Raw genomic sequence first — 14,504 nt, 5'->3', positions numbered from 1 at the left:
CACTCGTTACCTGTATTAATGGCACCTGTTTGAACTTGTTATCAGTATAAAAGACACCTGTATACAACCTCAAACAGTCACACTCCAAACTCCACTATGGCCAAGACCAAAGAGCTGTCAAAGGACACCAGAAACAAAATTGTAGACCTGCACCAGGCTGGGAAGACTGAATCTGCAATAGGTAAACAGCTTGGTTTGAAGAAATCAACTGTGGGAGCAATTATTAGGAAATGGAAGACATACAAGACCACTGATAATCTCCCTCGATCTGGAGCTCCACGCAAGATCTCACCCCGTGGGGTCAAAATGATCATAAGAACGGTGAGCAAAAATCCCAGAACCACACGGGGGGACCTTGTGAATGACCTGCAGAGAGCTGGGACCAAAGTAACAAAGCCTACCATCAGCAAGGGCATTGAAGATGAAACGTGGCTGGGTCTTTCAGCATGACAATGATCCCTAACACACCACCCGGGCAATGAAGGAGTGGCTTTGTAAGAAGCATTTCAAGGTCCTGGAGTGGCCTAGCCAGTCTCCAGATCTCAACCCCATAGAAAATCTTTGGAGGGAGTTGAAAGTCTGTGTTGCCCAGCAACAGCCCCAAAGCATCACTGCTCTAGAGGAGATCTGCATGGAGGAATGGGCCAAAATACCAGCAACAGTGTGTGAAAACCTTATGAAGACTTACAGAAAACGTTTGACCTCTGTCATTGCCAACAAAGAGTATATAACAAAGTATTGAGAAAACTTTTGTTATTGACCAAACACTTATTTTCCACCATAATTTGCAAATAAATTCATTAAAAATCCTACAATGTGATTTTCTGCATTTTTTTCTAATTTTGTCTGTCATAGTTGAAGTGTACCTATGATGAAAATTACAGGCCTCTCTCATCTTTTTAAGTGGGAGAACTTGCACAATTGGTGGCTGACTAAATACTTTTTTGCCCACTGTACTGTATGAAGTGAGTGAAACAGTATGTAAACATTATTAAAGTGACCAGTGTTCAATGACTATGTACATAGGGCAGCAGTCTCTAAGGTGCTGGGTAGAGTCCCGAGTGGAAGTGGGCTAATAACAGTGATTAAGGTTCAGGGCAGGGTACTGGGTGGAGGCCCGGCTAGTGGTGACTATTTAACAGTCTGATGACCTGGACATAAAAGCTGTTTTTTAGTCTCGGTTCCAGCTTTGATGCACCTGTACTGTCTCCGCCTTTCTAGATGGTAGCGGGGTGAACAGGCCGTGGCTCAGATGACTGAGGTCCTTGATAATCTTCATAGCCTTCCTGTGACACCGGGTGCTGGAGATGTCCTGGAGGGCAGGCATTGTGCCCACGGTGATGAGTTGGGCAGAACTTTAACTTTTACTTTCTGTGCTTTGGTTCCGTCCAGCCCCTTTCCCCACCTTACCATGTGAAGGAAGAATAAATTCCCTGTAAACGATAATAGTCTCTGTCATCCTTACCCGCACCTACAATCACATACCTTTTCTTTACTCCAAGGGGAGTTGAGTTGTAGCAGGGTGTTGCGTTCCCTCCTCCAAGAGGTGTACATAACACCAGACCACCCTCTAGAGAGCCCTGCAGTTGCGGATGGTGCAATTGCCGTCCCAGGTAGTGATACAGCCCGATAGAATGCTCTCAATGGTGCATCTGTAGAAGTTTGTGAGGGTCTTAGAGGCCAAGCTGAATTTCTTCAGCCTCCTGAGGTTGAAGAGGCGCTGTTGCACCTTCATCACCACACTGTCTGTGTGAATTGACAATTTCAGGATGTCAGTGATGTGCACGCCGAGGAACTTGAAGCTTTTAACCCTCTCCACTGCGGCCCGATTGATGTGGATGGGGGTGTGTTCTCTGCTGTCTCCTGAACTCTAAGATCAGCTCCTTCATTTTGTTGACGTTGAGGGAGAGGTTATTTACCTGGTAGCACTCTGCCAGGGCCCTCACCTCCTCCCTGTAGATTGTGTCGTGGTTGTTGGTAATCAGGCCTAACACTGTTATGTCGTCAGCAAACTTGATGACAGGAGGGGGCTGAGCACGCACTCTTGTGTGGCCCCCATGTTGAGGATCAGCATGGCGGAAGTGTTGTTGTCTACCTTCACCACCTGGGGTCGGCCTGTCAGGAAGTCCAGGACCCAGTTGCACAGAGCGGGGTCAAGACCCAGGGCCCCGAGCTTAGTGATGAGCTTGGAGGGCACTATGGTGTTGAAGGCTGAGCTGTAATTAATGAACAGCATTCTGTTCATCAAAGAAGGTGTTTAGGTTGTCCGTGAGCGAGGCGTTGGTGTCCGTGACGTGGCTGGCTTTCCCTTTATAATCTGTGATTCTCTGGAGTACCTGCCACATATGTCTTGCGGCCACTTTGTCCCTGTACTGTCATTTGATTGCCTTGTGGAGGGCATAGATGGTCTGTTTGTACACGTCCATGTTCCCAGTTACCTTGCCATGTTTAAATGCGGTGGTTTGCGATTTCAATTTTGCGCGAATGCTGCCATCCATCAATGTTTTTTGGTTTGGATAAATTCTAATCGTCACAGTGGTAACAACATCCTCTATGCACTTCCTGATGAACTCAGCCACTGAGCCAGTGTATACGTCAATACTATTCTCAGAGGCAACCCGTAACATTTCCCAGTCTGTGTGATCAAAACGATCTTGAAGCATAGATTCTGATTGGTCAGACCAACATTGAATAGTCTTTACATGGGTGCTTCCTGTTTATGTGCCTGCCTGTAGCCGTCCCGGAAGGGGGAGTAGCAATGGTCAAGAGTGCTCGATGAGCGAGGAGCTTTGGTTGCATTTTCCTCAGATTTCCTTTATTAAAGTCCCCAGCTACAATACATGTTGCCTCAGGATATGCGCTTTCCAGTTTGCACATAGTCAAGTTTAGTTCCTGAAAGCTGTATCAGCTTGGGGCAGATATATCTCGGGAGGTAATGCGGTCGGCATTTGATGGTGAGATTTTCCAGATCAGGAGAACTTGAGTTCCTGTCACACCCTGACCTTAGAGAGTATTTTTATTTCTCTATTTGGTTAGGTCTGGGTGTGATTTGGGTGGGCATTCTAGTTTTTCTATTTCTTTGTTGGCCGGGTATGGTTCCCAATCAGAGGCCGCTGTCTATCGTTGTCTCTGATTGGGGATCATACTTAGGCAGACTTTTTCCCACCTTTTAGTTGTGGGATCTTGTTTGTGTGTAGTTGCTTTCTGCACTGCATGTAGCTTTACATTCGTTTTTGTATTTTGTTGTTTTTTCGGTGTCATTTAATAAAAGTAAAATGTACGCTTACCACGCTGCACCTTAGTCCAATCCATCTCTAAACGATCGTGCCAGTTCCTGTATGTTACCACAATCACACCATGAGTAGTTAATCATGAAACATACTTTACACCTCCACCTTTCTTTTTCCCGGAGAATTCTTTCTTCCTGTCTGTGTGAAGGACGGAGAACCCGGCTGGCTGAATGGACGGGGACAGTATATCCAGAGAGAGACATGATTTTCGTAAAACAGAGTATGTTACAGTCCCTGATGTCTCTCTGGAAAGAGATGCTCGCCCTGAGCTCGTCTATTTTATTGTCCAGGGACTGAACGTTAGCGAGTAATATACTTGGAAGCAGTGGATGATATTCACACCTCCTGAGTCTGACTAGGAGCCATGGCCGTGGGAAGATGTTTTGGGTTAGGGGTGCTGTTGTCAATTTCTTTTTCTTTTTTTTTTGATTTATCAGGGGGTGCCGCAGCACCCCTAGCACCCTTACTTCCCGCGGCTATGCTATGAGCCCACTCCTTATACCTCTTTTCCGGCGGTGGCGTCTTGGAGCAGGCCCCGGGATGACTGGAAATGCCTCAGGGAGTTGAAAGAAAGGATCCAATTTAGGGAAATCTAATTTCTGGTTGAAATGCTGATGAGTGATCGCCGATCTAATATCCAGAAGTTATTTTCGGCTCTAGGTAATAATGCGAGAAACGTTCTGAGCAAATAATAAAAGAAATAACATACACAAACAAATCAAATATGCAAAATTGGATAGGAGGTGGAAACAGGGCAACCATGTCTGTCGTCGACATCATATATAAGCTCCCAGTAATATTGGGTAAACCACCAATATTTCAGAATTACAGTGCCTTCTTCAGGGTAATATCATGAATGCTTTTTTAACCACATGGGAGCATCGATCGATGAGTCTTCTTTTAGCTGAACATGCAATTTGATTTATAGCACCTGCTCACAACCATTGCATGTTTCTATGTTGTAAATCTTAATATCGTGGGGTAGTAGAAGTGATGGTTGTGTTTGACATGGGGTATTGGGGGAGGGCATTTTAAGGCCATTCAGCAGGAGATGTGCCCCAGTACTGTCAAATCATATAAGCGTACAAATGCCACAATTAGGGCAGTGTGCGTGTGTCTGTGTGTGTGTGTGTGGGTGCCATTGGGGGAAGGGGTGCACAAGAAGGGTTGATTAGGGTTATCTCTATCACTGCATATTGTACAGAGCCTGAGCTTCATATCCCTTGAACAAATACAGCAGGCAAGCAACACAAGGTTACACATTTCTTTAATTCCTTTGTGTTTTGACCTTAATTCATGGAAACGGATCAAACTAAATATTTTATCAGTAGTCTGGAACCTCTGAAATGGGGGCAAGCTGCTCCGTTTCTACGAAGTGGTGAAAAAGAGGTCATTGTTTTCATCTAGGCTGCTATATTTAAGATGTGATCTTATTTAGTGGTGAGGCAGATAAGACCGTATTTTAATTGTGAGTAGCAGCACTGAACGTTCATTGATGGAGTTGGAAGATAAAAAAAGTGAGGAATATGGGATAGAAAAAGAAAGAGAGATTAAGAACGGGATAGAGGCGGACAGAGATGACCAGAATAAATGTGAGATGGAGCGAGGGAGAGTTGAACAAAAGGAGGGAGGAATAATGGAAAATACACTGAGGAATATGAGTCAGCATGGTGTAAGATGGGTATAATAATTTAGCACACATCCTCCCCTCCTCTTTAACCTCCTCTCCTCCTCCCCTTCTCCTCCTCTTCCTCCTTCCTCGATCCTCCTCCCCCCTCGTTTTCCTTTCCTCCTCCTTCTTCCCCTCTGTTCCTCCTCTCCTCTTCCTCCCCCCTTTATTTTGGTGAATTGATGGGAGTATGTCCCAGGCTGCTTGCAGTAATAAGAACTTATATGCATGACATCCCACATATTGATTTACTGGGGACGGATGCACGCTTGTCACAGTCAATCTGTTGCACTTCCCATTTACTTCTGATAGATAGCTAAGCTACCGGAAAAAAAATGATGAATCGTTAGAAAACACAACCTGATATAATGTCACCGAGACCATTGGAAAGAGGAAGTATGTGCATAGTTGTATATTCCAACTATAGAACTGTAAGCACAACTTTAAGAACAGACAGTTTCATTCTATGAGGCAAGACTTACAGCATACCTAAGACTGGAATTCCACCAGATCCAACATAGTAATATTTGGGGAATGTTTTGTCATTTGCGCTATATTTTCTTATTCTGAAAGTGGAAGCATCAACTTGTGGGTCTAGTACTTGGCAGTAGTAATAATAATTCTAGTTTTTTCCAGTAACAACACCATTCTGTGACTTTATTTGACCATGGGAAAACTGTGCAAATACCACAATGCAGGTTCAGTTAAATCGACCCCAAAGACTCAGTAAGTTTGTGTGTTTGTTTTCAGGCCTGTTAGGTTGCCAGCGTTTCAGCAGCCCGTCTCAAAACTACAGCACACTACTACTGGAGGAGGACAATGGGGTGCTATACGTGGGGGCCAGGGGGGCTCTCTATGCCCTGGACACCACCAACATCTCCACTCCTGGCAACCTCACGGTGAGTGCCGGGATGCTAACTCGCTAATGTTTAGATCGGCAATTAAGTTGTATTGTATTTGTAACTGGTTAGCTGGTACAGCACATCATATCACATGACCGTTATGTTGCAATTTGCGAAACTAACCCTCTTTCACAAATCTTTTTCTCTTTCACAACTTTTAAACAGGACAGGCTAATAATAGCCTTAAGGAGATTCAGTAAATCCTATTGTACGTTCATTTTCTTCAGTGTAGGCATTGGATTAAATGCATGGGGCAAGTTTACTCACGGGCCAACAGAATAGATTAAAACACAATGTAGTTGATGGGAGTAACTGGAGTATTAAAATGGAGTATTCACTGGAATATTAAAGAGCAGCATTCACTGGTATTTAAATGTTGGCATGTTACACTGTCCATCCTCCCACTACCTATTTGGGTGACATGAGAGGTCATTCTTCTCCCCCTTACAGATTGACTGGGAAGCTTCGGCCGAGCAGATGAAGCAGTGTCTCAACAAAGGAAAAGACAATCAGGTACAACCCGTTGCATGCAGCTCACACCGCTCAACACTCTCTATCTATCTATCTATCTATCTATCTATCTATCTATCTATCTATCTATCTATCTATCTATCTATCTATCTATCTATCTATCTATCTGTCTATCTGTCTGTCTGTCTGTCTGTCTGTCTGTCTGTCTGTCTGTCTGTCTGTATGTCTGTCTGTCTGTCTGTCTGTCTGTCTGTCTGTCTGTCTGTCTGTCTGTCTGTCTGTCTGTGTCTGTCTGTATCTCTTTCTCTCTTTCTCTCCTTATTAAATGGTATAACAATGATGTGCTGTTGTTATTATAATGTAATAATGTAGTCCTCATACAGAAGGAGTCAAGTGAATGTGTTAGCCTGTGTCTTCTTGACTAGGTTGATGCTATATAGATGTATAACCATCCTGCGTTGTCTCTCCTACAGACAGAGTGTTACAATCACATCCGCGTCCTACAGAGGTACAATGAGACTCACCTGTACGTCTGTGGCACGCACGCCTTCAGGCCCCTCTGTGCTTACATAGTAAGAGCTGTTCTTCCTGTTGCTGGAAACTTCCCTGTTTACATTCTGGCTTCCAACGTACTGCCCATTAGCATGCTGTGTTATCTGTTTTGTTATAGTGGTGGTGTGATTTATATTCCCGTAGTGTAGTTATTGACCCTCTCTCTTCTTCTTCTCTCTATCAGGATGTGGAGCGCTTCAGTTTCTCCTCTGGCTTCGAGGAGGGCAGGGACAGGTGTCCCTACGACCCAGCCAAGGGCTACACCAGCCTTCTTGTGGGTAAGAACCTTAATCTACTCCTTGGGGTTCACTATTTTGTCCTAACCAAGCAGTAAGAAGAAACCGAGAGACACTCTTCGATTTCCTGTTCTGTGTCCTCTCTCTCTGACCCCTCCATATCTCTCTCTGTGGTCTGTCAGACGGTGAGATGTTCTCAGCGACCCAGTATGAGTTCCGCAGCTCTCCGGACGTTCGTCGGAACTTCCCCTTCCCCACTCTGAGGACAGAGGAGGCCCCGACCAGGTGGCTGCTGGGTAAGGACAGATTATGGCCCATCCCTGGTCACATTTTGTGGCTTGATCCCTACGGTTATACAATTTTGGAATACCAAAACTGTCATTTTGATTCATAATACTACAGCTATACGGCACTAGGCAGACCTGAGGGTATTTTCAAATACACAGCCAAAAAACTACTTCAAATAGACATGGTTGTAAATACATGCAAATATTTTCCAATTTCCAAATACATTATGGCAATATTCAACTACTTGTGAAAATAATTCAAGAAACATTGTCAAAATACACTATATATAAGTATGTGGACACCCCTTCAAATCAGCGGATTTGGCTATTTCAGCCACACCCGTTGCTGACAGGTGTATAAAATAGAGCAAACAGCCATGCAATCTCCATAGACAAACGTATCACTAGAATGGCCTTACTGAAGAGCTCAGTGACTTTCAACATGGCACCATCATAGGATGCCACATTTCCAACAAGTCAGTGTGTCAAATTTCTGCCCTGCTAGAGCTGCCCCGGTCAACTGTAAGTGCTGTTATTGTGAAGTGGAAACATCTAAGAGCAACAACAACAAGCTCACAGAACGGAACCGCCGAGTGTTGAAGCGCGTAAAAATCGTATGTCCTCGGTTGGCAGTCCGACAGACGAATCAGAGTTTGGCAAATACCAGGAGTACGCTACCTGCCGATATGCATAATCCCAACTGTAACGTTTGGTGGTGGAGGAATAATGGTCTGGTGTTGTTTTTCATGGTTCGGGCTAGGCCTCTTAGTTACAGTGAAGGGAAATCTTAATGATACAGGATGATGCATTTCCCCGGTGCACGAAGCAAGGTCCATACAGTAAGGGTTTGTCGAGATCGGTGTGGAAGAACTTGACTGGCCTCAACTCCATCGAACACCTATGGGATGAATTGGAAAGCCGACTGTGAGCCAGGCCTACTCGCCCAACATCACCAATGCTCTTGTGGTTGAATGGAAGAAAATCCCCTTCAGCAATGTTCCAACATCTAGTGGAAAGCCTTCGCAGAAGAGTGGAGGCTGTTATACCAGCAAAAGGGGGACCACCTCCATATTACTGCCCATGATTTTGGAATGAGATGTTCGACAAGCAGGGATTCACATACTTTTGGTCATGTAGTGGAATTGTTTCTAAATGTATTTAAAAGTAATTCAAATACAGTAAATAGTATTTGAAACCAGGTCTGGTGTGAAGTACTGGTCGATAACATAGGTAATTTAATATCCACTCCTTCATAATACAAGATCTTCCTTCACTTTAGCATTCTTGAATTGATATACTGTGGTCATCCTTGCTTTCAGCCTACATTATCTCTATAGGTGGCATGGTAGCAGGTTGTCAATAACATGAATCTCTCCTTATGTGCTTTGTCCGAAGTTGGACAGAATATGCACAGAATAATGGTGTGTTGCTATTGTATGAGCAGAGGCGGACTTTGTGGGCTCAGCGCTGCTGAAGGAGAGTGTCAACAGCTCGCTCGGCGACGACGACAAGATCTACTTCTTCTTCACGGAGAGGAGCCAGGAGCAGATGGCCTACCCCAGCCAGACCAGGGTGGCACGGGTTGCCCGCGTCTGCAAGGTAGGCCTGGAGGGGGACAGGTGTTATGTAATTTGGGGTTGCCCTAATTTGGGGTTGCCCTAATTTAGGGTTGCCCTAGAGGACGAGCTCAATGGCTGGAATGGAATGAATAGATCAAACACAAGGAAACCAGCCATTACTATGAGCCCATCCTCCAATTTCGCCCTCTACCAGCTTCCCTTCTCACTAAAACTCCAGGCCAAACCTGGAGGGTTGGCAACCTTATATTGGATTAATTTACTGTACTTCTTGTTTTCAGTTCTGAGGAGAGGAGTAGCGAGTTTTTCATTCACTTTGTGCTCTCACCCACTGAGTGAACTTCAGGTTGATTATTGTTCTCCTCACATCTTGGCTGCTTTCTGAAGGGCTTCACAGTTGCCAGGCAGGGTAGAAGCCCACCCAACCCCCGCTGCAATGGTAGACTCTCTTTCTCTCCCCACTTTCTCTCTCTCTCCTCTCCCCTCTCGCTCCCTCCCCCCACTCTCTCCCTCCTACCTAATTTTACTGGAGATCAGCGTCTCTCTGTCAGACACTGTGCCCAGAAACCACTCCTGGAGATACAGAAAATGGTTGTTTCACTCCTCCTCCTTTCTCTTTGGCTGTGCCTTGTGTAACTGTAATCTTCATGCTTGCAGTCTCCCTATTTCAAAAATGCAGCTTTCTGGGAATGGGGTTAATGGGGGGGGGGGGGGGGGGGGGGGACTCGGCACAGTGGCAGTCACCCATGATAATGACAGTTGCAGCGGCGACAGATCCCCAGACACAGAACTCCCATTAGTCGCTAGCCAGAGACAACTGTAGGCGTGCCACTGGTCGGTCTGCTTCTCAGCCAATCCCCAACCTTCTTTTCATCGGCAACCCACATATGTGGTGTGCAATCTATTGCACAGCCATCCAGATGCCAGATGTGGCATCCATGCTTGAGGCGGGCCTACTTGGCTATCAGCCTATATAGCTCTCAGCCATAGCCCCTGCATGGCTTCTACCCCTTGTTTTAGACCAGTGCCAAGCACTAACACACCTGAACCAAGGGCTTGGTTAGTTAATAGGTTGATCAGGTGTGCTACTGTTGGGCTAGAATGAAAATGTGCACCACTTGGCACTGGTCCACTTCCTCCAATTTATTTTTACACAGGCATATCCTCAGGGTGCTGTGCTGGGGTCCTTGTGTCTGTTAACAGAGATTATGAAGTGACAACATGATTAGCCACAGAGCGTGTGCATTACAATTCACCTGACAGGCTGTTGTTAACATCACCACAACCATCATCATCACAACCAAAACATCTTTAGTCTTCTATACCGGCTACTTGTGCCTACTTTTGGATGGCGGCCATCTTGTCTCTCTGCCCAGAGCTGGTTGCCAGCTCTCACCAGGGGTCTAATTCACTAGGGAGAAGATTAACCTTCAGTGCGGGTGTATTTCTCTGCTTAATCTTCTCTTTTTTTTGCATTGAGAACAACGCTATTGTTCTCGATGGATCAGCCCTTTTTATGTATGAGTAATGTGTGCTGTTTTGTGTTTGTTTTGGTTACTTTGTTTACTGTGACTACAGTGTTTTGCGGCGGATACAGTACTGAGGCTGGGTAGAGAGATGATAGAGGTCTATGAAAGACGGAAATGAAGAGCGATGGGTGTATTAAAACCCCGCCACACAAAGAGGCGAGAAGTCTCTGCTCTAAATGAGGTGTGCTAAATCACTCTATTCAGGCTTCTCCTCCTCCCAGCACCTCCTCGGCTGCTGCTGCCCGAAATTCAATTGGAGTAAATGTGTTCAAGTAGGCACACTGTGAGCCTCAACTGAACACTCTCATTCAATGGTGCTCAGTACTGCTTCTAGTGTGTGCAGTGGGGTTGTGAGTAAGTGTGTGTGTATACAGTATGTGGATGAGTTTGTGGTATGTGTGCGTATGATCATGAGTAAACCTGTGTGTGTGTGTTACTGTATGAGTGTGTATCTGTGTGTGTGTGTGTTACTGTATGAGTGTGTATCTGTGTATGCGTGTTACCTTATGAGTGTATATCTGTGTGTGTGACCCCCCCCCCCCCCCCCCTCCCTTCCAGGGTGACTGGGGTGGCCAGAGGACCTTGCAGAGGAAGTGGACATCCTTCCTGAAGGCTAGACTGGTGTGCTCCGTTCCTGACTACGAGCTCCACCTGAATGTGCTGCGTAGCGTCTTCGTACTGCAGGGCCCAGACGTACACAGCACCGTCTTCTACGGGATCTTTGGCCTGGAATGGTAAGAGCATGGAGCAATGGTATTTGTTGTCTACCATACCGCTACTGGATAATTGTCAACTGGCTTTATACTGTTGTGTAGTCATGCACTCATCACTTTGTATGCAGAGATTTGTGATCTGTTGACAGTGTAAGTACATAGTAGTTTGTTGTGGTTATCAGATGGGAGATTGTAAGCTGATAGTGAATGATGGGGAGTGAGAGAGGCTGACATTGGGGCTGCAGGCTGAAGTAGGAGCATATCAATGACCCTGTCAGGCGAAGATAGGGTAGCAGGCAGCAGTGTTTTGTGTGTGTGTGTGTGTGTGTGTGTGTGTGTGTGTGTGTGTGTGTGTGCGTGTGCGCGTGCGTGCGTGCGTGTGTGCGTGCGTGCGTGTGTGTTCATATGCATAATCATGCTGCATCAAACAGTCACCACGGTTCTGAGAATCAGATGGTGTAAAAACAAACAAATATAGAATTCTCTCTCTCTCTCTCTCTCTCTCTCTCTCTCTCTCTCCCTCTCTCCATCCCCCATTTATGGCACGCTAAAGTGCACCTTTGTGAGTTACACCCATCACCATGTGTGTGACCTGAGTGAGTAAACGTGAGTAGGCCCTTGGGCAACACTGTATTACTCTGGGCAGACACCAGAAGAAGTCCTGGGTTGGCTGTGCGGGCTAAGGAGGACACACAATAGGCTTTACAGTGACTCACACAGGCTAATCCTACCTGCAAGCTAGGAGCATTTGGCAGTTATTTAACCTGGTTCCTATCTACTAGCACATACACAGGACAAAACTACTCTTTCTCTCCTAGGTACTCCCCAACAGAGCCATGTCATGTGGCTTAGAGTGTGTGTTCCAAATGACACCTTACCTTGACCAGACTATTTGGTACTGTAGGAAATCGGGTATCGTTTTAGATGCGGTCATCCAGCCAGTCTTTCACCCAAGCGTGTAGTCCCAGGTAGTCCCCGTGTAGTCCCAGGTAGTCCCAGGTAGTAAGTCTTATGCCAACACAGTTGAGAGTACATGACTCAACTGCACATTGAATACGAATAAACTACAAGCTTAGTGCTGATATACAGTAAGACAAGAGCTTACCCGTCAATGACGTGGTGCCAACTCCCCATATCCCTGTTGAAGACAAAGGGAAGAAGAGAACAAGGAAAAGATGACTGTTACCCAAAACCAAACCCCCACTTTCCTCCCCACCAGTGGTGGAAAAAAATACTCCGTTGTCAAACTTGAGTGTGACTTTACATCCCTGCTTCCATCCCTGCTTCCCACTCACTACAGCTTTCAGTGAATTATCTACTAAAACCTGACCAAGTCTATTGACATTTTCTCTCTCGGTGAGTGGATCACTGATGTGTTTGAAATTCGTTTTGGGTGGCCGGTGGCAGGTACTTTCCAAGAACAAGCTTCAATGTTTTATAAAACGTTGAATTATTATTCTCTGACTTTTATTCTGTGTCTTGGGGCATTTTTTTTTCTCTCAGGAAAAATGTCAAGGTGTCTGCGGTGTGCCAGTACTCCTTCACAGATATTCAGAGGGCCTTCGAGGGGCCTTACATGGAGGTGCAGGATTCCAAATGGAGGGAATATAGAGGGAAGGTTCCGGTACCAAGACCTGGCTCGGTAAGTCTCTAGGAATACCCCTCAATCACCTCTTCCTCCCTCTCTTCCTCCCTCTCTTCCTCCCTCTCTTCCTCCCTCTCTTCCTCCCCTTTCCCCCGTTTCTTACCACCTTGGATCAGTCTCAATACTCTCTACACAGTGTCCTCCTTTCCTCGTCTTCTTTCCTTCATCTGAAAAGACTGAATAAGTGAAAGCAGTACTTAGACTTGGCTGTCACCTGACTAGTTCTTTAATATGCGGGTGTAGAAGAGGAAGCCACTTAATGCTGGTGAGGTGAGCCCTTGTCTATTTCTGTCTCACTCACTCTCTCCTGATCTGTATTGACTGCTCTCTCTTTCCCTCTCCTGCCTCTCTCTCTCTCTCACTGCCTTCCCTTCCTCCAGTGTATCACAAACATACACCGGTCCCAGGGCATCAACTCGTCCCGTGACCTCCCAGACAACGTGTTGACCTTTGCGAGGCGCCACCCCCTGATGTCTACACAGGTCCACCCCATAGGAGGGCGCCCCCTACTATTCAAGAGAAGTGTCAATTACGTCAAGATGGCCGTGCACCGTGTGGCAGCTCTGGACAGACACGTCTACACCGTGCTCTTCTTGGGAACTGGTGAGTCTGGCTAGATGTGTAATGCAGAATACATATTTTTTTCTTGAATGAATGTTACATGAATGTTATATGAGAGTTATATCAATGTCATATCACATGAATGTTATTTGAACGTTGTATAAACGTTGGATGAACATGATACGTCTGTGTTTTTCCCTGCAGACGAGGGCTGGCTGCACAGGGCTGTGGAGGTCGGAGGTCAAATGCACATCATAGAGGAGCTGCAGCTTTTTGAGAACCCTCAGCCTGTAGACAGCATGGTCATCTCCCAGACACAGGTACTATACGTTGCTCATACATGCTAATAACACGTTTTAAAGCATTGTGCCTGCCATTTATAAGTAAATTGTTACCAAACAGTGTAACATGAGCTCTCGTCCAACAGGGAAGTATCTATGTGGGCTCCAACTCTGCAGTGCTGCAGGTCCCCTTGTCCTCCTGCCAGCGCTACACGTCCTGTTTCGACTGTGTGTTTGCCCGGGACCCCTACTGTGGCTGGGACGGGGCGCTGTGTGTGGAAATATCCTCACGCACAAACAGGTGAGGGCAGGCACACGCACGCACCCGTACGTACACACACACACACACACACTAGTGGGACACCAGTGAGTGAGGCTGGGGACTGTTTTGTGTCTGGAATCATTTACTCTGCATGAGTGAGCGTCAGACATTTGAATCTTCATTACTGCTGCAGACGTATCAGACTGTTCGGTGGTTTTCCTGTGGATTCGCTGATGGGCTTTGAGCACCGCGTTCGTTTGAGAGACTTTCATTCCAATTAAAAGAAACCTGGCAGATCAACTGCTATCATATTCTAAAAGGCTCTGCTTAGAATTTTTGTCGTTGCTTACTTTCTTTTGTTGACTTTAACTGAACACACCGTGAGGTACCTGTATAAAATGGGTGGATTGTTTGATTACTTAAATACACAACCCAACATCCTATTTTATGTGTACTTCAATGAGTAATATGTAATGACTCCTGTTCAATTGTCCTACCGTTTCTGTGTTCCTACTTTGTCTGCGTGTAC

At 45.8% G+C, this 14,504-nt stretch overlaps 1 protein-coding gene across 1 annotated transcript in view; it reads left to right on the top strand.

Annotated features, from left to right (window-relative positions):
• Positions 1 to 14,504, top strand: part of sema4gb (sema domain, immunoglobulin domain (Ig), transmembrane domain (TM) and short cytoplasmic domain, (semaphorin) 4Gb) — a 35,226-nt gene that overhangs the window by 13,750 nt on the left and 6,972 nt on the right. Inside the window, exons 3-13 of the mRNA XM_021567323.2 lie at positions 5,710 to 5,858; positions 6,312 to 6,374; positions 6,806 to 6,904; positions 7,069 to 7,162; positions 7,303 to 7,416; positions 8,852 to 9,006; positions 11,072 to 11,247; positions 12,730 to 12,868; positions 13,252 to 13,474; positions 13,637 to 13,752; positions 13,860 to 14,014. Of these exons, the coding sequence (XP_021422998.2) occupies positions 5,710 to 5,858; positions 6,312 to 6,374; positions 6,806 to 6,904; positions 7,069 to 7,162; positions 7,303 to 7,416; positions 8,852 to 9,006; positions 11,072 to 11,247; positions 12,730 to 12,868; positions 13,252 to 13,474; positions 13,637 to 13,752; positions 13,860 to 14,014 (1,483 nt within the window). The remainder of the gene's footprint in view (positions 1 to 5,709; positions 5,859 to 6,311; positions 6,375 to 6,805; positions 6,905 to 7,068; positions 7,163 to 7,302; positions 7,417 to 8,851; positions 9,007 to 11,071; positions 11,248 to 12,729; positions 12,869 to 13,251; positions 13,475 to 13,636; positions 13,753 to 13,859; positions 14,015 to 14,504) is intronic.

The sequence above is a fragment of the Oncorhynchus mykiss genome, chromosome 16 (genome assembly GCF_013265735.2).
Source record: "Oncorhynchus mykiss isolate Arlee chromosome 16, USDA_OmykA_1.1, whole genome shotgun sequence".
Taxonomy (NCBI): domain Eukaryota; kingdom Metazoa; phylum Chordata; class Actinopteri; order Salmoniformes; family Salmonidae; genus Oncorhynchus; species Oncorhynchus mykiss.
The sequence above is the reverse complement of the archived record's forward strand: the minus strand, read 5'-3'. Positions and strand labels throughout refer to the sequence as shown.